Below are 22803 nucleotides of genomic sequence, written 5' to 3' on the forward strand. Positions count from 1 at the left end.
TGCTTCCTGCTTTACACCCTCCAGTGGCTCTCCATTGTCCATGCGCAGAACCCCGACCCATTGTCAGTGTGGCCACGGTTCACCTGCCATCCCAAAACCTCCTCCACAGAGATCGTCAGTTCCACACCAAGGTGCTTTGCCTGGCTCATCTGCTTGCTTGCTGTGTAGCCCAGGGTGGGTGAATTGAACTCTCAGAGCCTCAGTTCCCTCAACATTGACAAAAATACTACTACTACTAATAATAATAATAAGGGCTTAGAATGGATTGGAGACAGCTTTTCCAGTACTTAGAACACTAACACCAGTACTGAACAGAGGATGGGTAGCAGCTTGGAGTGATAGGCCTTTCCATGGCACTGTGTGTTTGGTGATGCATTGGTCTCCCCAAGAAACAGAGAAAGTCACCCCTTCATGACACCCTGCAACCTGCCCCACACAGTGGCACATCAGGAGCTGCTTGTAGATCAGGAGCAGTGAATGGGTCCTGTCCCTACTTCTCTGCCTCCCCGGTGCTTGTATCCAGCATGCAGGGCAGCTTCTCTCCCAGGCTGCCTTAGAAGGTTTACGGCCCTGCGCTGCTCTTTCAGTGCCAGGATGACCAGGTCCTTCACAAAGCCTCTGGCGTTGAATTTCACAAATCATCTGTGGCTACATCTGTATTTCCATGGTAACAACACTGAGGAAGACTATGAGCATGCTTATTTGAAAGTGCCTGCAGGGGTGAAAGTAGCACATGCCTGGGAGGCAAATGGAGACCTAATCTCAAATCCAGACTCAGTAACGGTAACAGAGCCTTGCATGTTTCTATTGGTTGCCTCTGATTCCTAATAAGAAGAGGCGGGTATAATGGGTGAGATTGCTTTGCCTAACCTCTCTGTCCTCGAAAATCCACAGTGTGTAAAAGGAAGATAGTAATATAATATACTCTGCAGGGCTTTTGTCAGATTAGAGATCACACATGGTAGGTTGCTATTCTGATCATCTGTATCTTAGAGTAAGGACTAAGGAAAACTTAGCTGGATGTTTTGTGTTTATGATGGTACTGTTCTTATTGTTTTTATCGCTATGACTACCATGACTACAACTTTTGGAGAGTCTTTTTCTTACCTCTGCATCTGATGCTGGTAAGTGGCAGACCAAAGAGAAAGGTTACCACTGACACACTTTGGCAGGCAGGGTGCTTGGATGTAGATTGTTGGGGACACCAACCAATTCACTTTAGTCCATTTCTGGGTGAAACCACTATTGACCCACAAACACTAGAAACAATGTCACCAAATGTATCTGCAGCAGGAATTCTAGAACAGGATGTATCCAAACATCTCTGAAACTGTTTTACATCTAGCCCAGAAGGCATCTCTAGTACAAAGAAGCCTGGAACTTGATATCACTTGTTGGCAAGAGGCAGCCACAGACCCATGATCTGATCTTGCTAAGAAACAGCATAATGCTGGGCACCAGTGGTTCACGCCTGTAATCCTCGCTACTCAGGAAGCTGAGATCTGACTGTGGTTCAAAGCCAGCCCAGGCAGGAAAGTCCCTGTGAGACTCTTATCTCCAATTAACCATCAGAAAACCGGAAGTAGCACTGTGGCTCAAGTGGTAGAGTGCTTGCCTTGAGCTGAAAAGCTGAGGGACAATGCCTGGACTCAGTGTTCAAGTCCCACAACTGACCGTAAAAAGAGAGAGAGAGAGAGAGAGAGAGAGAGAGAGAGAGAGAGAGAGAGAGAGAGAGAGAGGGAGGAAGGGAGGGAGAGAGGGAGAGAGAGAGGGAGGAAAAAGAAAGAAAGAGAGAAAGAAAGAAAGAAAGAAAAAGAAAGAAAGAAAGAAAAAGAAAGGAAAGGAAGAAAGAAGGAAGGAAGGAAGGAAGGAAGGAAGGAAGGAAGGAAGGAAGGAAGGAAGGAAGGAAGGAAGGAAGGAGCGAGCAGCATGCTTGTACACTGCTGTGATTATATCTCAAAACCATCGCTGTGAAAAGGCAGAAAAGGCAGTGCAGAGCAGGTCTGACAAAGTATTGCAAGTGAGATTCTGGAGAACAACTGTGTGTATGGGAGAGTCAGGGCACAAAGGCAAAATAGACCCAAGAAATGGAGTAGAAATGTAAGTGATTAAAAAACATAATAATGAGCCATGCAGAACTTGAAGACTTAAGGAAAAATAAAACGGGAAAGCTCTAAGTATTCACATGAACAAAACCACATATAGTAACACCAGAGTTATCTCTGCATTCAAAGGGGAGTAGTAATTACAATGGTGCAAGTCATTTCAGGTGAAATAAGGGTGAATCTGAAGCCATATATATATATATATATATATATATATATATATATATATAGTTAATAAATATTCATACCTCTTGTGTGCACGTGGGTGTGTGTAACTATCTCTGGAATATAGAGAAAGGCAGGAGAATAATTCCTGTGTTCTAATTTTTCTCCTGTTCAAAGGAATTGCATCTTTGCTATTAAGGTGATTTGTACCTCATTTTAACACAACAGCATCAACAAAAATCCCCCCAAATAAAATAAAGACTGGGCTTTCCAATTCTAGGTCAATGGAAAGTGGTTGATTGTTAGATAATGACCAGAACATTTTCTACCTCAGTTTTGTAAAGTGGAGGAGGGGAATGAAGATCCCTGGGGGTGCCAACGTACCCCTGCAGATGATGTTTGGGTTCCAAGTGAACTGGTAGGATCTTGTGCAAAGCATATTCCAGAACGTGTGCTTCCCAGGGAGTGGAGTGGTATTGTAGCAAGCAATATAATTACTACGCTGACTCTGAAATTACTGCCAACTCTTTTGAAATGTCTATTTTTTTAGTCTTTCCATAGATAATTATAAATCCTGAAAGAGAAAAGTGTTTATTTCACCAAATATCGTTGTACCAGGCATCGTGCTAGCTCTCAAGGGGGTAGATACGGGTTAGACATCCAGTGAGTCTTAAGAAGCCCTGGTGTATTATTTTTTTAATTTAATTTTATTGTGATTATAAAGACAATGTACAGAGGGGTGACAGTTATGTAAGTTAGGTAATGAGTGTATTTCCTTTTGGACACTGTCTCCCCTTCCCTCAATCTCTCCCAGTTTTTCTCCTCCCATCCCCACTCACAAGTTGTGTTGCTCATTTTCAACATGGTGTCTAGTGAGCACCACTGCTGCCTTTGGCTACCCTTTGTCCCTCCTTTGCCACAGTATATTCTTTTTATTGGCTCAGAAGTGACATTACCAAGCATGTCTAGTGTTCTTATTTTATTGGCTCAGAAGTGAAAGTACCAAGCATGTCTAGTGGTCTTATTTGTTAGTCTTGGTTGTTTCCAAAATTAAACAAAAACAAAAACAAAAACTACCCTCCAAGAATCCAGGTGTGATTCCACTAAAAGGAGTCAAAACTACGTATCATCTTTAGCAAGGATTAATTCTCATCCCTGTTTGGGGTGATGGTGAGATAATTGTTTGGACAAATGTGGAAGAGGATTCATTTGAATGGCTTGTGTGTATACACAGAAAGTATGTATTTTTAGACACAGGCACACATGTGTGCATATGTATACACACACTTGCCATGCGTGATCCATCTATAGATGTTAAATCTTAAATCTTTCATCTTTATGAGTGAACTATTGAGTTTTCCAGTAGCTGCCTCAGCCCTGAAAACTGACAAGGACTGGTTAATCTGTTGTCATCTATGCCCCCCATTTTTTCCAGAATTTTAGGGAATCGGGTGGCTGAACTGGAGAAAAAATTAAGAACTCTGGAAGTTTCTGGTTTGTGGAGTCTTCCAGGTAAGCTGAAATTCCTGGAAACTGGATTTTCTTTTGTTTCGCTTTAAATTGTTTTTTAAAAGAAGTACTTGGGTAAATACAAAAAAGATTAATATCATTTTTAAAAAGTATCCTTCTATGTCCTATGCTGGTGGCTTATGCTGACAATCCTAGCAACTCAGGATGCTGAGAGCTGAGAATCGCAGTTTCAAGCCAGGTCAGGTAGCAAAGTCCAATTAACTACCAAGAAACCAGAAGTGGAGCTATGGTTCACGTGGTAGAGTATCATCCTTGAGTGAAAAATCTAAGGGACAGTGCCTAGGCCCTGAGTTCAAGTCCAAATACCAGTACAAAATATTATATATTATTGTCGGTCATGGGCCTGAACTCTGGGCCTGGGTGCTGCCCTTGAGCTCTTCAGCTCAAGGCTAGTGCTCTACCACTTGAGCCACAACACCACTTCTGGTTTTTCTGCTGATGTGCAAGCACTCCACCACTGAGCCACCAGCCCCCATCTATGTCTATTATATCTCTGCATATTTTTTATTCTTTTATTTTGAGATCATTGCTGAAAAATATAACAAGTATTTTAAATTTAGAAAACATCATGAAGAGAGACAGAATTAGAAAAATATAATCAGTATTCAAATTTTAGGGAGACGCTAAAGTTTTGCTGACTTAAATTCTGAAATTGCCATTGTGTGTGTGTGTGTGTGTGTGTGTGTGTGTGTGTGTGTGGTTAACCTTTGCAAATGTAGTGAATTTTTTTATCTGTAAGTACCCTATAAAGATTTTTATCAAGGCAATCATCATTCCTAAAAGAAATGTGAGAATATACAAAGATATGTCCAATGTAATTATTGGTCCTAAAAATGAATGGTAAAATCTTAGGACAATTTGTGTAATTTAATCATCAGTCCTAAAGCCATACGGAAATATGCACAATGGTTTGTTCAGTTTAATCACTGGTGTTATAAATGAAGAGCCAACAAATTTTTCTCACCCAAATGTACTTCACAACCACCTTCTCTGCTTTCCCTGTCCCATTTGTATGGAGCTGAAAATGTTCCGGAGGATTTATTTCCATACTTGTACTTTGCAGGCAACTCTGAGATTTCACTTTAGCTATATTTATCCCACTTCTCCTTGTAAAATACCCCTTTTCAGGAGTCCCCATCAGCTAATCTCCATTGTCTTTATACTAGTTAGAAACTTATATTTATCATTTTCTAACACCTCCTCTTTCCCTGGAAGGATCGTGGTGCATGTATTTTTAGTCACGTACCCTTTCTGCGCAAAACAGCTCCTCTGCCCTTGACTCGTGTGGGCTGCGTCTTTGTAATGGACGGCGAGGGGGGGGGGGTGAAACTTGCCCCAGGGAGGTGGACAACATTGCGTTTGCTTAACTATAAATCTGAGTGGCTGCCTTAGGTTGCCTGGAAGTATGTTTCATAAATTGGAATTTTTAGCAGAGATGTCTTGAACTTGATGTCAAAAGATCCCACAGAACTAATTAGTGGCAAGTGGCATCCTGGAGGTTTGGATGATTCATTTTGCTCAGGACCCTTGGATGCGGTTCAAACCCCATCTTCTGGGAAGGCCACTTCCCATGCACCGAATGTCCGTGTGTTTGAGCAAATCTGTCATTTATTCGTACAGTCAGATTGCCGTGACGTTTTTTTATTTTTTTCCTCTCAAAATGCCTTTGTAAATTTTTGCTGTTTCATTTCTATAATTTCGAGGAAACAATGGATGTTTGAATGAGTGACTGAATGTTGAAACTTTTCTCTCTGGTGTTTGGTCCAGGTGGCCGTCATGCAATAACAGCTCTTTCTTTCCTTCTCTTGTTCTGCCTGCAGGCCTGAGCTACAATGTCTCTGTAGGATTCGGGAGTATGTTCTTTTTCTTTTTCTTTTTTTTGGTAATATCTGCTTTTGTGACTAATATGAGTGGTGCATTACATCTTTCCTGCATGTAAAGAAGTAGAAATGTGTCTCCTGTGTTTCCTTGAACTTCTCTGACTAGAATAGCCAGTTGGAAGAGAGAATTTAATTAATTCAAAGCAAGAATTAGAGAGGGAAAATTGGCTTTGAGGGACCTGCTGGAATGAATTCTATACTGTGGCTGTGGTTGTCTAGTGCCTGACTCCAAGTAGGTGCATCGGGGAGGGGGGAGGAGCGGGCATTCCCCAGCTCTGATACAGTGCTTGTAATAGTGACAGCTTTGCCTTGTGTCGAAATATGTACCCATGAAGCATTGCATTATGTATCTTCAGTACCTCATGAAACCAGCATGAGGGAGCCTCTCCCTGAACCTCAGACAAGGCCCTCTATCTGTTGATGGCTTTATTTATCTCCATTTAACCTACTGAATACTGGGATAAGACAAGAGGACATTCTTTTTCTCCTCCTCCTCCTCCTCCTCCTCCTCCTCCTCCTCCTCCTCCTCCTCCTCCTCCTCTTCCTCCTCCTCTTCCTCCTCCTCCTCCTCCTCTTCCCCTCTTTTCTCCTCTTCTTCCTCTTTTTTCTCCTCTTCCTCTTCTTCCTTTTTCTCTTTCCTCCTTTTCTCTTCATCTTCCCCCTTTTTCCTTCTCCTTCCTCCTCCACCTTCCTTCTCCTTTTCTTCCTCCTCTTCCTCCTCTTTATCCTCCTCCTTTTTTTCCTTCTCCTTCCTCTTCTACCTTGCTTCTCCTTTTCCTCCTCCTCCCCTTCCTCCTCCTCATTCTTCTCCTTCTCTGCCTATTCTTCTTTGTCCTCTTCCCAAGTAGGAACCAAATCAACACTAGTAGGTACTGAGTTTCAGTGGGAGAAACACCAACCTTACTTGTCAGCACCTCAAAGGGATCAATGTCTTCTCCAGCATGTCAGCCCATCAGTGGGTTGATAGCATTTGAGTGTCTACTTGTATTCAATGCTGTACCGGGAAATGCTGCTTCTCATCCCTTTGGTGGACTCTTAGGCCAGTTGGAGATTCCAGATGCACCTGCATCTGACAGTGAGAGAAACAAAGCATCAAATGGTCCCCACTTTGCACTAAGTGAGTAGTGGAGATGGGAGTGTGGGGGTGGGGGAAGCACCCTCAGGGTCCCTTCTGGAAGGTGTAGACTTTGAGAGTCTCTGGCACATTTGGGGAAGAGGATGAGGACTTCTATGCCATAAGGAATTAGGAGAGCTTGCAGAAGGCCTTTGTGGCATTCTGCCTCGATGGTAGCTTGACCGTCGTTTATTGCCATCCCTCCTGCACTCCACCTGCTAGACCTAAGAAACCAAACGAAAGCTCAGGCATCAGGCCAATGGATTCAAGCTCCATGTAGTCAATGTAGATGAGCTCTGCACTCTCAGAGAAACGATAGAGCTAAGAGCTGTCTCTAACAAAGCCTGAGAACCCTTCGAATATTTAGCAAGCTTCAAATCAGTAGCAGTCTGGGTTCATCCTTTCCACACCTTCACAATGCTTGGGCATGGTGACAGCTGGCTACTGTTCCCTTGCTCTGCATGCGCCTGGCTCAGACTTTTGCAGAAGTTAACACTGCATTTCTGAGGAGCTGCCATGGAGTGAAGGATGACCCTGAGTTTGGGTGGGGCCGGTGAGGCAAGGCACATAGAAGATTTCCTGTGAGCTGGGTGCTGGTGGCTCACACCTGTAATCCTAGCTACTCAGGAGGCTGAGAGCTGAGGATCATGGTTCAAAGCCAGCCCGGCAGGAAAGGCCATGAGACTCTTATCTCCAATAAACCACCAGAAAACCGGAAGTGGCGCTGTGGCTCACACAGTAGAGCTCTTGCCTTGAGCTGAAGAGTGCAGGGACAGTGCCCAAGCCCAGAGTTCGAGCCCCACAACCGACCAAAAAAAAGAATTTCCATGAGAGGAAGGCTGACAGAGATATTGCAGCTGCTTCTTATCCCACCCACATTTTTAATTCTTTAGCCACTAAGGCAGAAGGGGCATTGGTGAGGTTGGTCATTTTTCTCCCTGTGCCTCTAGAAGGCCAGAGAAAGGCCAGTTCACTTGGCCAACCAAGATGGGCCAAGGAATACAGCTTTGATCTTGACTTGTGGCCTGATCTTGACTTTGTCTCCTTGATGGAGAGAAACTAAAGCCATCCATGATGAGGGCCCCGGCTCTGGTTTCATAGTCACCAAGTCTCAATCGCTATGAACCCATCAGAGCGTTTCCAGCTGTGTCTTTGCAGCCCACAAGGGACCTGGTTGTGCCAGCTTCCTTCTTAGCATCTCCTACCAACACCTGAGCCACAGGTCAACATTATTTTTTTGGGAAACCCATCCCAAATGGGTGTCTGGATTTTTTTTTCCTCCATGTGAAAACAGCATGTCTTGTGGAAGCTCGGAGTCCCAGGTGACTCAGCTGGCAGAGAAAGTAGCATCTGTAGCGGGTGGTGACAGGCTCTATCCTTTGAGACAGCTGTAAGCATGCAACTCACCAAATGCCAGACTCCCAGGATGCATCACCGGTCACTCAGACATTACCAGATGTTTACTAAACACCTACAATATGTAAAACTCTCTAACACAGTTTTTGCAGTAAGTTAGTGAGACAGTATGATGCACAAATAGGAAGGACGAGGGGGGTGGGGTGGGCAGTATAGGGGATTATATCCAGAGGTGGTATGGTTTTCCAAGAAGAAAAAAATAATAATAGACATCTTCATGCAGCACTATTTGGTGTCTGCTGCCCCTGAAACTGAGGGAAATTAGAGAATTCTAAAACCTAGAACCCACTCAGGGTGCAGGGCTGTTCAGTGGGTTGGTTTCACACAGCTTTCGAGAATCTTACTTATAGTCAAACAGTAAGATTGGAGTGTAGGCTGGACCAAGGCAGCCAGGGGTTCATTTTTGGAATGATGGTTCCTATCAAGGAATCAAACATGGCACCAAATCCTGCCTGGTAGGCTCTTCTTTCCCCACCCCACACCCCCCTCCCCCACGCCCCAGGGTGGCATCATTTCATGCCCACATGTTTTGTGTTTCTGTGTCTGGCCCTCACGCTCACTTTCAAAACTGTTCTCCTATGTGAGCAGCCATGACTTCCAGAATAGGAGTGTGGTGCTTTGTTTACCTTCCCCCATCCTGTGTGCTCTCTCTGCACGCGAGACTATCACACAGATAGACACAAGGGTGTGGTAGAATTGTGAGCTGAAGGGAAGCTCACCTGGGAGCACTTGGAGGACTTGATACTACCTGCCTCAATCAAAATGAATTCCAATTGCAATGTAATCAAAATAGAATCAAGCCAGATATATCACTCTTCCTATTTCACAGATGAGAGACAAGAGGCCCAGAGAGGTAAAGTGACATTCTTGATGTCAGTTAGCAAATGACATTGCCCAGAGCAGTTAATAGTAGAATGGGGCCCCAAAGCCTGCACTCCTGAGCCCACTGCTACTGTCTTTATTGTTAGTTTGGGCCAAACACGTGGACCACCCTTCAATGGTGGTATTTGTGGGCAGCCATTTCTGAGCAAACTCTTACTGACAGCTGGCCCTCGACCTCACTGCTCCATCCTCCCAGTAGAGAAAGAGCTTGCTGGTCACTTCCTCTCTTCCTTTCCTCCATTGATGGAGACTCCTACTCCAAACAGACAGTTGGTTATGTGGGAGGAAATGTAAGCTAAACTTACCGATGATAGGACATGTTTCCTATTTTCCATGGCAGGGGGTAAGGACACCATACTCTTCAATGACTCCACTCTTCCTAATACCCAGCGATCAAGATCCCCACTGCTGAAGTTCGCTGAGCAGCCTTTGAAGAAGCAAATGGATGCCAAAGAGGGTAAGCACACACCTCCATTTCTCCCACTTGCCTCCTCTGTAGGACAGGCTAAGGAAAGTCCCTTCCCCTCTGCAGCTGCTATGGTACCATTGAGACAGCCCCCCATTTCTTCTCACTGCTTACCTGAGATCTTGGGAGGTCCTAGCAAAGGAGTGCTAATCCCCTATCAAACCTCATGTGGTAGCAGTTGTTAGAACTTGGGCTAGTGACTCCAATTCTGTTTCTTCTCCCACAAAATGGTGACATGATGGCGTCAACCTCAGAGAAGTCTTAGCCAATGACTTGCTGGCTGAGTAGTTGGAAAGAGTCCAATGGAATGGTGAGAACATCTAACCAGGCACATGGTTCTGGGTAGAGTGGTAGGGGATCAATGGCTCATCTAGGGATGGGAGGAGAACAGCTATGAACACCAGATTCTTCCCATGTGGCAGGCTTGTTTACCTGATAAAACTCTCCTTCACATCTTTTGAAGCTTTGTCTTCTTCCTCCATCCTCAGTGTGAAAGCCAGCTTCCAAGATGGCGCCAACAATCCTTACTCATCTGTATTCCAACCTTTGTGTTGTCCTCTACCATGTTGTAATCAGCCTTAATGATTATCGGGGTCCTGCAGAAGTGATGGGATGGTGCTAGGTCATGAAAGATGAATGGATTGTTCCTTGTGCTTCATCCATCCCTGTTCCTGGTCATCTCTGGAGAAAGATGGCCGCCATGTTATTCAGGTGATCTCACAAGCTACTCCTGTGGTGTGGAGTTGAGGCCTTTAGGCACCATTTTGGAAGCGGATTCTTCACCTCTGTCAAACCTTCAGATGTTGGCAGTTCTGGTTTAACATTTGGAAGAAGATTCCATGAGAATCCATTTGTTGGAACCATCCAAATAAACTGTCCTCAGACAGCTTAAGCTAGGTATGAAGCTGTAGGATTTGAAGAAATGGCAGTAGATAACACCGTTATCTACACACAGATGACTATCAGGTTCTGTCCTTGAACAGCTAAAGTTTTTTCTGCTTTGCCTGCTCAGAGGCCTACCTTCAATTATCAATATCATAAATATATTCTCTCTCCTCATGCCCCTGCTCTAGGTTCTACTTGCAGCCACAATCCCATGTTTCCCAGAGCCTAGAACATTCTACCAAACCTTTTGTGGAGTTCTCCAACTCAATTGGTGGATGTCACCAACTCTTTCTGTTTCCTCCCTCTTTTGTCACCCTCTCAGTTACTTACGCTTTAGGCCTAGTGTCCACTGTTCTTCCCCATCTCCACTTGGTCTGTAGACAAAGTCCCGCTGGGTTTCCTGTATCTGGGCCCCTCTCACCTCCAGCCTGGTTCAGACCTTCTTTTCCCCACCTGGATTTCCTGCCTCCTATCCTCCCTTGCTTTACTTCCACCCTTCTCCTGTGCTTTAGGATAATCCTTCTGGATGCTTTTGCATCTTATTTTGTGCCCGTCTCATGATCCAAGTGCTTCTCAACTTTCTTCTATTTCAAATGTGTCTACTTAGCCTAACTTTCTAACTTGATGATCATCTGACCTTTTATCAAAGTAGACTAGCCAATTGTGTCGGTCAGCTATTGCTGTGTAACAGGTCACCTCAAAACTGAGGGTATAAAACAACAGTAGTGTCTTCTTAGGAGTCCTTGGCTCAGACAGGCAGTTCTGCCCACCTGATCTAGCTTCACCCAGGCTTCTGTGTGCATTTTTACTGCTGTGCTTTGAAGTTTGTTCAATTCATTTGTCACAGTGCATAGAGTGGTAAGAGCAGGAGCCAGGACATGGATTTCAAGTTTCCATAGGAAGTGCCCACAAGTACTTGTGAGGGAATTGTTGGAGAGAGCCCCTGATTCTGGTGGGCTCCCTGCTTGACCTTCCACCACACGTGTCTGTTTGCAAGACTGGCTCGTAGCACACTAGAGTATATCATGTCTCAGCTGGTGGTCATCTCATATCAGCATCCAGCATCCATCTGGAGATCCAAAGCCTTCTGTCTGTTCTGGACCTGCTGAGACTTGAGTGGGCTTGGGCCTGATAAATTAGAATGGAGTAGGAACTGTGCCTGAATCTCACAAGGGCCTTAGAAGTGATGCTGTAATTCAATGTGATAGCTTCCAGAGCTCCATCATCAGCACCCATTGTTCCCACCCGGCTTTCACTGGTGCTGAGGGAACAAGGAAGCATTCATGGGGCTGCTGTCAGTGTCTGGACGCATGGCCATCACAGCCCTACTTAATTCCAGCTGAAAGCCAAGCACATGCAGAAGAACAAAGCCTATCAGAAAGCTGCTAACAAAGGAAGACAAATATCTCCTTTGGGCCAAGGAGGGGGGACACATTTCTAGCGGTCTAGTGATCGGCTTCTACAAAGTGACATCGTTGGGTATTTTTTTTTTTCATCGTTTTTCTTTCCACACTATTTGTGTCATGATGCATTTGTATCAGCTATTGCCTCGTCATTCTTGATATGCATATGGTTATTAATAAGTATTCATGATGTTAATTTGCTTTGCTAAAACACCACAGAATAATCACTATTATTTGCAATAATATTTTCCTAGTTTGGCTAGTTCAGAAATCTTGCCATTCTGGAAATGCCAAAGCTACGAGTCTGTGAGTCTGTTCTAAAGGAGAAAGGACACTGTCATTGCTGAGTTCATGTCCAGAATCTTAAAGTGAAAGGAGACATTGGCCTTAAAAGGTACTGAGAGGTGCCAATGATGGACACGGAGTTGTGACACATTGAAGAAACACCTGTGTCCTGACAATTCCTGGAGTACTTTTAGATAAACACAACGGGAAAATGAATGGGTCAGCCCTACTTTGACCTGTAATCCTACCTCAGAACCTGGCCTCTGGATCTTCATGGTCCTGGCACTCTGAATGTCCATCTAGCCTTTCTCAGAGGAAGCAAATGCCAGATGGGACCTCCTAAGCCAATTATAGCCTGTGCCCACTTGTCCTTCATTGTGACTGTTTTTATTGTTGTTTGTTTGCCAGTCGTGAGGCTTGAACTCGGAGCCTGGGCTCTATCCCTAAGCTTCTTTTGATCAGGCCTAGTGTTCTACCACTTAGTCACAGCTCTACTTCCAGCTTTTTGGTAGTTAATTGGAGATAAGAGTCTCACAGGCTTTCCCTCCCCAGCCTAGCTTTGAACTGCAATCCTCAGATCTCAGCCTCCTGAGTAGCTAGGATTACAGGTATGAGCCACTGGTGCCTGGCTGTGACTATGCTGTAAATCCATATTCCCCATCTCCACCAAAAAATATTAAGCAACTTCCCTGGTATACTGTCATAGGTTTTCCATTAAGGGAAAAGAGTCATCCATCTGCACATGAGTTGAATATAATCTAAAGAAATTATACAAGGAAACATACCAGTGAGCAAACATGCCAGTATCATTTCGGCCTCCCCAGTGTAAATGCAGGTAAAGATGAATTAACCTGACTCGATTAAAAAAAAAAAAAACTTACTGCAAAGGGCTTAGGGGTGAAGATGCGGTGAGTAAGGTTAATTAATTTTTCAGGGGCAAGAATATACTATGAAGTATCCTAGAGGAAGTAATTCCACAGGAGTAATTTCCAAAGGGAGTTTATTCATCTTACACATTGAAAAATTTAGCTTCAGACAATATCATATTTTATTCTGTTGTAATCAACTTGGTCATTCTGGGAAACTTGTTCCCTTTCCCTCACTGTACAACCACTATAAAAATGTTCATTTGGAGCCAAGCACTGGTGGCTCATGCCTGTAATCCTATTTACTCAGGAGGCTGAGATCTAAGGATCATAGCCAAAGCCATCTAGGGCAGGAATGTCTGTGAGATTCTTATCTCCAGTAAACCACCACCAAACCAGAAGTGAAGCTGTGGCCCAAAGTGGTAGAACAACAAATCTGAGGGATAGTGACCAGGCCCTGAGTTCAAACCCCATGACCAACAACAACAAAACTCATTTGTTAATGTGAAATTTATGTGATTGCTTTCTCAAGCTACCTTTAATGTAGCTAAATGTTTGTGCAAGGTAGAAAGCTTTTTCTTTGTTTTCAGAAAGTACCATTTGAAGAAATTTAAGGGTAGCTACCTGTACATAACCAAAAATGAATACAAGGAGCACATTCATATATTAATGCCAGGTGTTTAAAGATGTGTGTTAATATATTCAGGTATTCATGCATACATGGATAGGTCTGTATACTCAAAAACATTTAATAAATAGTGATTGAATCCCTACTATAGAACACTGACAAGATTTAAAAAAAATAATCAGGACAGGTTTTATACTAATGGTAATTATAAATAACAATTTGAGAAATAAAAATTAATATATCTGATAATAGACTTGTGGGAAGTTGGACATGGAGATAGGACCTGTGTCCACATTTAGTCAAATAGGCTTATGTGGAGGACAGGGAGGTAGGGCCGACTCACAAGGTCTGTCTTTGGGATACAGAAGGGAATAATAGACCCGCTCTAAGCAAAGACACTGGGGGCAGAGGTGGGTTCAATGAAGGGCTTATGTAGTTGGAGGGTGAAAATACAAGGAGAGGATTTGGGACATGGGCATTGGGCCATAGAAGGCTATGAGTGACAGGTGACAAGCTTAGGCTGTGTTCCTCAGGCAGACACAGCCTTTGAAGGTTTCCATTTTGGACTTCTGACCTCCAGAACTGTAAAAGAATCAGTATACATTGTTTGAAGTAGACAGTCATTTGTTATAGCAGCTGTAGGAAACTAATACAGCATGCTCACAGTACTAGATTAGGAGGACAAACAGCCGAATATGGGGGTGTTGCAGAAACCACAGGCAGAGGCAGCTTGAAAAGATGACATGGCCAATGGAATGCATGGCACAGAACTGGGGACCCAAAGAGAACAAACACGGGAGCTGAGGAGGCAGACCTCATAGCAGGGAGGGGCAGGGAGGACGCAGGACAGAGAAGGTCCCAAGGTATCATCGGGATTGAGAAATGGAGGCAGATAAATTCATGAGACCCTTATATCCAGTTCACTACTAAAAAGCCGGTAATAGAGCTGTGGCTCAAGTGGTAGAGCCTTGAACAAAAAAGCTAAGGGAAAGTATGTACCCGTGCCCTGAGTTCAAGCTGCAGCTTGTGTATGTCAGCACATCACACACACACACACACACACACACACACACACACACACACACACACACACACACACACACACACACAATGGACAGGAACTCTGAGACTAGAAAGACAAAGCAACCATGGGTGGTGGAATCTTGGAACTTGCAAATCTTGCTTTTTACTTTCTTGTTTATAAAAGAAGCACACGTGCCTCTTGTTGTTTGTGTGCAGTACTCGGGCTTAACCCCCAGGTCTTACACTTACTAGGCTAGCATAAAAATTTAAATCTGGCAGAACGATGAAGTGAAATGTAAAGATTTCCTCCGCCTTGGCGGCCTGTCCTCATGCTGCTCCCCAGAGGCACAAGGTAAGCCATCTCTAGTGGGCAATCTGCAATTCCCCCCATATCTGAAACTCTTGATTGCTTCCATGATGCAAGGAGTGGAAAATTCCATACCACCCTGTCAACATGTGACAGGCCACGGTCAAACACAGGCACAGTAAGAATATCGTATAAAATTGCTTTCAGCTATGCATAGAAGATGCATATGAAACAAATTACTTTTCATGTTTAGACTTGGGTCCCATCCCAAGATATCTCATTATGTATATGCAAGGATTTCAAAATCTAAGAATATCTGCAAGACTTCTGATCGCAAGCATTTTGGATAAAAGATGCGCATCCTGTACACTGGAAAGAATTTTACAACCTGCTGAGTGCAATTTTATACTTAATCTCCCATTGATGCACACACAGGTAACGTCCAGGTGCCTGCTATTAAAGTGTTGCTGTTGTTGTTACTGTTTTTCGAAACCAGTCTGGAAGTTTGTATTTGACATGTTGGCTCATTGGTGGATTTCTCCCACCTGAACCATGCCTCCAACCCCATCAGTGTTGTAGCAAACATGCAAAAAAAAAAAAAAAGATTTGAAATGTTTGGGCTGCTATGCATTGGTAGCTTTGCCATAAAAGGATTACCTATATGGTTCCCGTGGATATTGTCCAAAGAATCATAAAAGACTTTTTCTGCCTTCTTGTCCTCCTAAGTCATAGGAAGTTCTGTTTCCCTACACACCTTTAACAACACTGAGCTTTCTGAATCCTTTGAATTTTTTTTTGCCAGTTTCATCAGTGGAATCCTGTTGTGATTTAGATTACAATTATGAATGGTATTATGAATTATTTAAAGTGCTCTCTCCTTCCTCCCTGAGCCCTTACTGGGGTGTTTGCATACTGGCTGCTGCTGCTGCTTTTTTTTTTTTTTTTGGCTGTGGGGTTTGAACTCTGGGCCTGGGTGCTGTCCCTCAGCTCTTCAGCTCAAGGCTAGCGCTCTACCACTTGAGCCACAGCACCACTTCTGTTTTTTCTGGTGGTTTACTAGAGATAAGAGTCTCACAGACTTTCCTGCCTGGGCAGGCTTTGAACTATGATCCTCATATCTCAGCCTCCTGAGTAGCTAGGATTATAGGGGTAAGCCACCAGTGCCTGGCTGCATGCTGGCTTCTTAACAACCAGGTTTTGGCTAGGTACCAGTGGCTCATGTCTGTAATCCTAGCTACTCAGGAAACAGATCTGAGGATCATGGTTTGTAGCCAATTCCAGAAGAAAAATCCCTGAAACTCGTATCTCCAATTAACCACCCAAACGCCAGAGCTTTGAGCTGTGGCTCAAGTGGTAGAACATGAGCCTTGAGCCACAAGGCTCACCGTCAATGCCCAGGCCCTGAGTTCAAGCCCCAGGACCATCACAAAAACAAAATAGGTCCTGTAATCCTCCTGGGCCCTGGATGGAAGAGAAGAGGACCATGTCAGTGCTCCTGGGCCCTGGATGGAGGGGAAAGAACCACATCAGTGTTCATGGGCCCTGGATGGAGGAGGGGGGGACCATGTCAATGCTGGTGAGGTTGGAGGCCCCACAGGAGAGCAACGTGAGGAGGCTGACTTGCAGCCAGAGGTTTGACATTGTCTTGTGTTTTCAGGGGAGGCTCAGCAGCAGGAAGGAGATGAAAGGTGTGGTTCTGTGGCAGCACTGACAGCACCAGAGGACGCCGCCGCCGTGAGGCCTGCTGTCAGCTCCCTAGCAAAGGCGAGCCTGGGGAAGCAACGCACTTGCTTTCATCATCCTTCGTTTTCCCACTTACCTTCGGAGGAAGAAGTAAACAGGCTGGGAAGGGAAGTAATTAAACTGACAGAGGAACAGGCAGCTGCAGAGCTGGATGGGGTTAGAAGAGAAAGTCCCATGGAGGGACAGCGGAGTGAGCCAGGACCACCGACACCTGGCCTGGCCTATCACAGGGAGGGGCCCAGATCCCTGCTGGGCGACCTGGAGACCGCCCAGCCCGGAATGGAAGCCTCCTCCCGGGAAAGCAGAGAAGAGATCCCAGAGGACAGGGACACCAGGGGAGCCCGGCAAACCTGAAGAGGAGCCTGGTGCATTCGGTGACACCCTGAAGGTACCCAGGAGGAGGGCAAAAGAAGGCCGTGACAGTGCGCACACCCAAGTTCCTTCCTTCTGCAACACCTCTGCACCTGCAAATGAGAAAACACCCGTGCTGCCACAAGCTGCCAACATCCACGTGCCAGTTCAGCAGCATTCATGAAACGCCACCCTCCCATTTCTTATGTCATCACCTTCTGCCTGTCCTGCTGCTGTGAGCCGGGCTTGCTTGGAATCATGGCAGCCATATGGCCGCTTGTTGACATCCATCTTCCTGTCAGCATTTCTTTTATTAGAGATAAGATTTTTTTTTTCTATTAGCGTTTAATGTTGGCAATCAAAATCGTGGGAAGGGCTGGGAATGGATGGGGGTTTTAAGCAGGTCTCTGTCATGATGGTGAGGTAGCTGGAGAGCACACCTGTGCTTGAGCATAAGGTGTCCACAGGACTTCATCATGGCAGCCTGCTCCGTCCAGGATCTCCCATCATGGGTGTGCCTGGCACCCTGCCCGCAGCACTGCCTGTCACAGCTGGCACTGGCAGGAAGAGGGAGACCCACGCAGGCCCCAGGAAGGTTGGGCTTTGGGTTTGAAAGGAGTGGCCTCTGCTGAGGCTGTTTGTTGATGGTTAGCAGTCCCCCTCCTTCCCGCCCCCCCACATTGTCCAGCCTGTGAGTCCGCAGGATTAACTGGTTTGGTGGGGAGGGAGAGACTCCTAGGAAGAGTCGAAAGAGTGGAAAGAGTCGTCTGAGGTTGTGTCTCTGAGCTGATGTGAGCGTTTCCACTAGAAATACTGGTTCTCTCTATTGGGTCTGTGCTACATATAGGATTGCCTGGCCAGTTTGGGTTGAGGGGAAAGCTAGTTGCCTAGGGCTGGTCTAGCTTCCTATACTGTCCTTGAATTGTTTCCTCCTGTGGCAGAATGTCACCTCGGTGCCACTAGGTGCTGGGGCTCCACAGGAAAAAGAAGAGATGAAACCAAAATGCCTGAGGGGAGGGTCTGTCTTACCTGGTTCTTCTGAGCTATGTTAGGGTGGTACCCTGGGCTGCAGAGAAGTGCAGGCTCACCCAACCATAGGCTGTTCTTTCTCTGGGAGGGTCTGAGAACACAGCCTGAAGTATAGAGCAGCAGAATGGCTGTCCTCCGATGTACTCCAGCAGGAGCGAGGCTCCAGGGTGGCCAGTTCATCCTCAAATCCCCATGTCAGTGCCCTGGGGGTCAAGATGATGTCTGATGACATCCTCAGGGATGCGCTGTTCATCCCTGTGTTCTAGACCATCCCCAGGGCCACTCTGTAACATGCCACCCCACCCCACCCCACCTGAGAAGGGGTACTTATGCAGCTTTAAGCCCTCACACGCCAGCAGACCCAGAAATCACTGTCCTGCCAATCAGCTTCACGGGATCAGCTGTCCACAACACCAGAGCTAACCGAGGAAAACACAGCCACATTTAATACAGTGATAGTGAAGAAGAAAACGCTTGACCTCTGCAAGCTCTGGTTTTGACCCACGGTGGGCAAAATGAGCAGCCTAGGGCTGGCTCTGGAAAGCGGGACTTGTGGTGAGCTCCAATGCATTCCATCAGGTCAGTAGGACTCACTGGGTCCCAGAGAGTCTGTGCTTTGGAGAGTTAGGAGAGACATAAGTTCAACTGTGTGTGCAGCCAGCCCAAGTGGCTGTTATTAGATGGAAGGGGAACCAATGAGCTGATCCTGTCACAGGGTTACCATGACAACACCCCAGTCTCCTATGGGACACTGTCCCACTTCTGTTGTCCCCACCCAGTATGATTCTTCTGTTCCCCTTTCCCTTCCAAATATTAAAAGAGTTTCAGCAGCTACTTGTGGTTGTCTTTTGTCTTCTTAAGATTTATTAGTGGGGCTGGGAAGGTGGTTCAGTGGTAGAGTGCTTGCCTTGCATACACGAGGCCCTGGGTTTGATTCCTCAGCACCACATAAGCAGAAAAAGCCAGAAGTGGTGCTGTGGATTAGGTGGTACGCTAGCATTGAGCTGAAGAGCTGAGGAACAGTGCCCAGGCCCAGAGTTCAGGCCCCACAACTGACTGCCCTCCCCCCGCCCAAAAAAAAGAGTCATTAAAAGGGCCAGACACCAGGTAGTTAAGGCCTGTAATCATAGCTACTCAGAAGGCTGAGATCTGAAGGTCATAGTTTAAAGCCAACCCAGGCAGGAAAGCCCAGGAGGCTCTTATCTACAATTCACTGGCAAAAAAACCCCAACAATAAAAAGAAAACTGGACCTGGAGGTATGACTTGAGTGTTAGAGTGTCAGCCCTGAGTGAAAAAGCTAAGGGACAGCCCCAGACTCTAAGTTCAAGCTCCAGTACCAGCACACACAAAATAGAGGCCTTGTAAAGGCAGTCATCATACAATCTAATAAGCCACACTTACAGAAACTTAAAACAATAGGATAGTGAATATGATATCACCAGAGCTGGGTGCTAGTGGCTCACACTTGTAATCTTAGTTTCTTAGGAAGCTGAGATCTAAGGATCATGGTTCAAGGTCAGTCTGGGTAGGAAAGTTCATGAAAATTTTATATTAAGTTAACCACCAAAGAACCTAAAATGGAGCTATGGCTCAAAGTGGTAGAGCAATAGCCTTGAGCAAACAACAGCTTAGGGATAACACCCAGGCCCTGAGTTCAAGCCCCACACCACCACCACCACCACCACCACCACCACCACCCCGCAAAAGAAATCACAAGAATTCTGAATTACAGCATCTAGGGCTGGTTCATTTGAGAAAGTCTCCAGGGGTCTAGTGTTCACCTGTCTGCTTTGCTTGTTCTGTGTCAGTTACTCCCTTATGACAGCAAAATAGCTACAGCAACAGTAGCAGATATCCGTGTTCTCACATAGGGAGTTGCTCCCTCCCTGTGTATATATGTGTGCACTTTAAGAACAAGAAACAGTTCTGGCCACATTTTCTTAATCAAAATCATCAATTGCCTATGTAACCATCTTGCATGCCTAGGTCTAAACCAACTCTTAGCAAGATGGTATTATTGTTTCTAGATTCATGCACTAGAAATGCAGACACTAAATAGGCAACAGAAAAACAAATCACATCTTAGCAGTGCAGTAGAATTAGGAATTCGATTTAAGTAGACTTGACTCGGCCATCAGTGTTATCTCTGAACCCCACGTGTCCTTTTTATTCTTTATGTTTTAGGTAGGGGTTGGGGAAGGGCTGGTCTTTCATATCTTTTTTTTTTTTTTTTTTTAACTATATCCCTGTGTTCAAGGCATGTGCTACCCTCTACAGGTACATCTGTCCCTCTATTCTTTTTCCAGTTTGGTGCCAGCAGAAGGCAGAGCCGTAGTGGATAAATGAAACTGAGCTGACAGGTCTCTTAATGAAAGCTAGTTTGCACACTCTGCCGGTCTCCTGACCACTCTGTACCTGCGAGCCCTTAGGTGTGGATTTTTACATATGGGTGTTTGTCTTCCTTTTAATTAAGGCCTGTGGAAATGGATTGGTGTTAGAAAAACAGTCATTTGTCATCTCTAACTCCTTCCCTTTACAGGCCTTTCCTGCCCTGCTTGCACTCTTCCTTCCTCTCCCCTTTCTCCTACAGTGTCCCCAGGAGACAGGCAAATGTAAGTAAATGTAAGTAAACTGAGGGGTTCCCCCCCCCCCCGCCATTTCTCCTCTTCCATATTTTCCCAAACAAACGTATCCTCAACCCAATGTCAAGTTCCAGAAAAAGGCTCTGCTGTCCAGTGTTCATGTGTTTCCGTGATTTTTTTTTATGTCTTTCTTTCATGGAGTATATTTGTACCCAAGCTCACCGGGTGCCATAGAAAGTCTAGCTGTCTTCTTTTAAGACTCCCAGAGACCATGAGACTTGCATATTGCGTCTTTCTTCCCTGTCTCTTTACAATGACAGTGTGTCTTTGCCTTTCTCAGTTTTCCATGCCTCTGAAAAGATGGCGTGTTCTTCTGGCTTCATTGTGTTCCTGTGGGTGAATGGATACTCTATTTCTCTTTGAAAAAGAGCACCTTCTCCCTCTGCATCTGTTCTGGAAGCCTGGGTTTGTAGTAATGCTTCTCCTTAGTAGTATGGAGAGCAAGATGTCCAAAAATCCAAGCAGGCCCCAACTGGCTGCTTTCAATATAGTCCTTTTCCCCAGCTGACTGTCTGCGCAGAGAGAAATGAGAAGACTGAGGAGATACAAATGGGACTTCAGTAGTGAATCTAATTAGAAAGAGAAGCAGAAAAATATAAGAAGGACTTGGTCCTAAATATCATGGTTGTGGTTACACACACACACACACACACACACACACACACACACACACGATACAGCAGGAAGGCAATTTAAAATGCTGGATATGTCTCAAACTAAGCACCCCCTCTTCATTCAGTGAAGCTTATTCCAGATATGCAAAGAAGGTCTGCATAATGCTGAAAGTTTTTTCTGGAGGGTCTGTGGGAGCTCAGAAATAGAGTCTGGGAACTTAGTGGAGGCCAGTGATCACTAATTAAATTTAATTTTAAAAAAATTATTGACATTACCCTCCCTCACCCCTGCACTAAACAACAGATGCTGTTTTGTATGGGATTTCTGATGTTGTTATTGGGGGTTTTTTGTTGTTTTGTTTTTTTGTCAGTCCTGGAACAGAACTCGGGCCTGGGTGCTGTCCTTATGCTCTTTTTGCTCAAGGCTAGTGCCCTACCCTTTTTGAACTATAGTGCCAATTCTGGTGGTTAATTGAAGATGAGTCTTATGGACTTTCTTGCCTAGGCTGGCTTTGAATCACAATCCTTAGATCTGAGCCTCCTGTGTAGTTAGGGACCAGCCACTGGTACAGGGCTGTCTTTGGTGGTGTTTTGAGTTTTGTTTTTTCTTTAATTAAAAAAAAAAAAAAGCCAGTTCTGGGGCTTGAACTCAGGTCTCTTGACTTTTTCCTCTTAAGGCTGGTGCTCTACCACTTGAGCCACAGCTCTACTTCCCGCTTTTTGGTGATTAACTGGAGAGTTTCATGGATTTTTCTGCCCAGGCTAACTTTAAACCTTGATCCTCAGATCTCAGTCTCCTAAGTAGCTAAGATTAGAAGCACAAGCCACCAGCACCCATCTTTATTTTGTAGTTTTAATGAAAAATAACTTCATTTTCAGACTTTACTGTATTGGATTCTACAATAATCTTGCTATATAACTGTCTCTTTTGTTACCTGAAATAAAAATGTGATCATTTTCTTGATAGAATGCTTATCTGTATTATTTGCATCATTCTCTCTCTCTCTGCCATCATAGCAGGCCAAACATTGTTTCCAGCATACTGTGCAGTGTATAAGTTGTGTTCTGTCAGCTATATTATCTGATCATTCAGTAGTTGTGAAAAACATGGCGAATGTAAAGATTTTATGCATTCAGTAAAAAAAAAAATGCAGATCTAAAATCATTTGGCTTATTTCCTGCAGTTTTTCAAGTTGACCAAAGTGCTCACTAATTTGCTCTATTTTCTTACATTTTTAGTATTTCTGTGTATGTGCACTAAAAATCCCCACTCAGAAAAGAAAAATGAACTGCCATTCTGAGAAAAAGCTTATCCTAAACATCTAAAGATAGCATTTCTAATTATTGTCTACATTGTGTTTAAACGATGCAAACTTGAACATTATTCTCACTTTGCCAGCTGTGTCTAGGTAGAGTCATTACATCAAACACTTCTAATTTTACAAAAAAGAAATCAAAACAAGTGTGT

At 44.8% G+C, this 22803-nt stretch overlaps 1 protein-coding gene across 4 annotated transcripts in view; it reads left to right on the forward strand.

The window, feature by feature from the left end:
- Ccdc149 (coiled-coil domain containing 149) overlaps positions 1-18912 on the forward strand; it is a 76520-nt gene extending 57608 nt beyond the window's left edge. For 2 of the 4 annotated variants that reach the window (XM_070012736.1, XM_070012739.1), the window contains 4 exons: positions 3706-3782; positions 5621-5653; positions 9433-9549; positions 16613-18912. In XM_070012736.1, coding sequence (XP_069868837.1) covers positions 3706-3782; positions 5621-5653; positions 9433-9549; positions 16613-17052 — 667 coding nt within the window. In that variant the 3' untranslated portion in view covers positions 17053-18912. The remainder of the gene's footprint in view (positions 1-3705; positions 3783-5620; positions 5654-9432; positions 9550-16612) is intronic. The other 2 variants (XM_070012740.1, XM_070012737.1) reach the window with 1 other exon arrangement.
- Positions 18913-22803: the final 3891 nt, after the last annotated feature.

Source organism: Dipodomys merriami, unplaced genomic scaffold (assembly GCF_024711535.1).
Source record: "Dipodomys merriami isolate MVZ:Mamm:240054 unplaced genomic scaffold, mDipMer1.0.p SCAF_9, whole genome shotgun sequence".
Classification (NCBI taxonomy): domain Eukaryota; kingdom Metazoa; phylum Chordata; class Mammalia; order Rodentia; family Heteromyidae; genus Dipodomys; species Dipodomys merriami.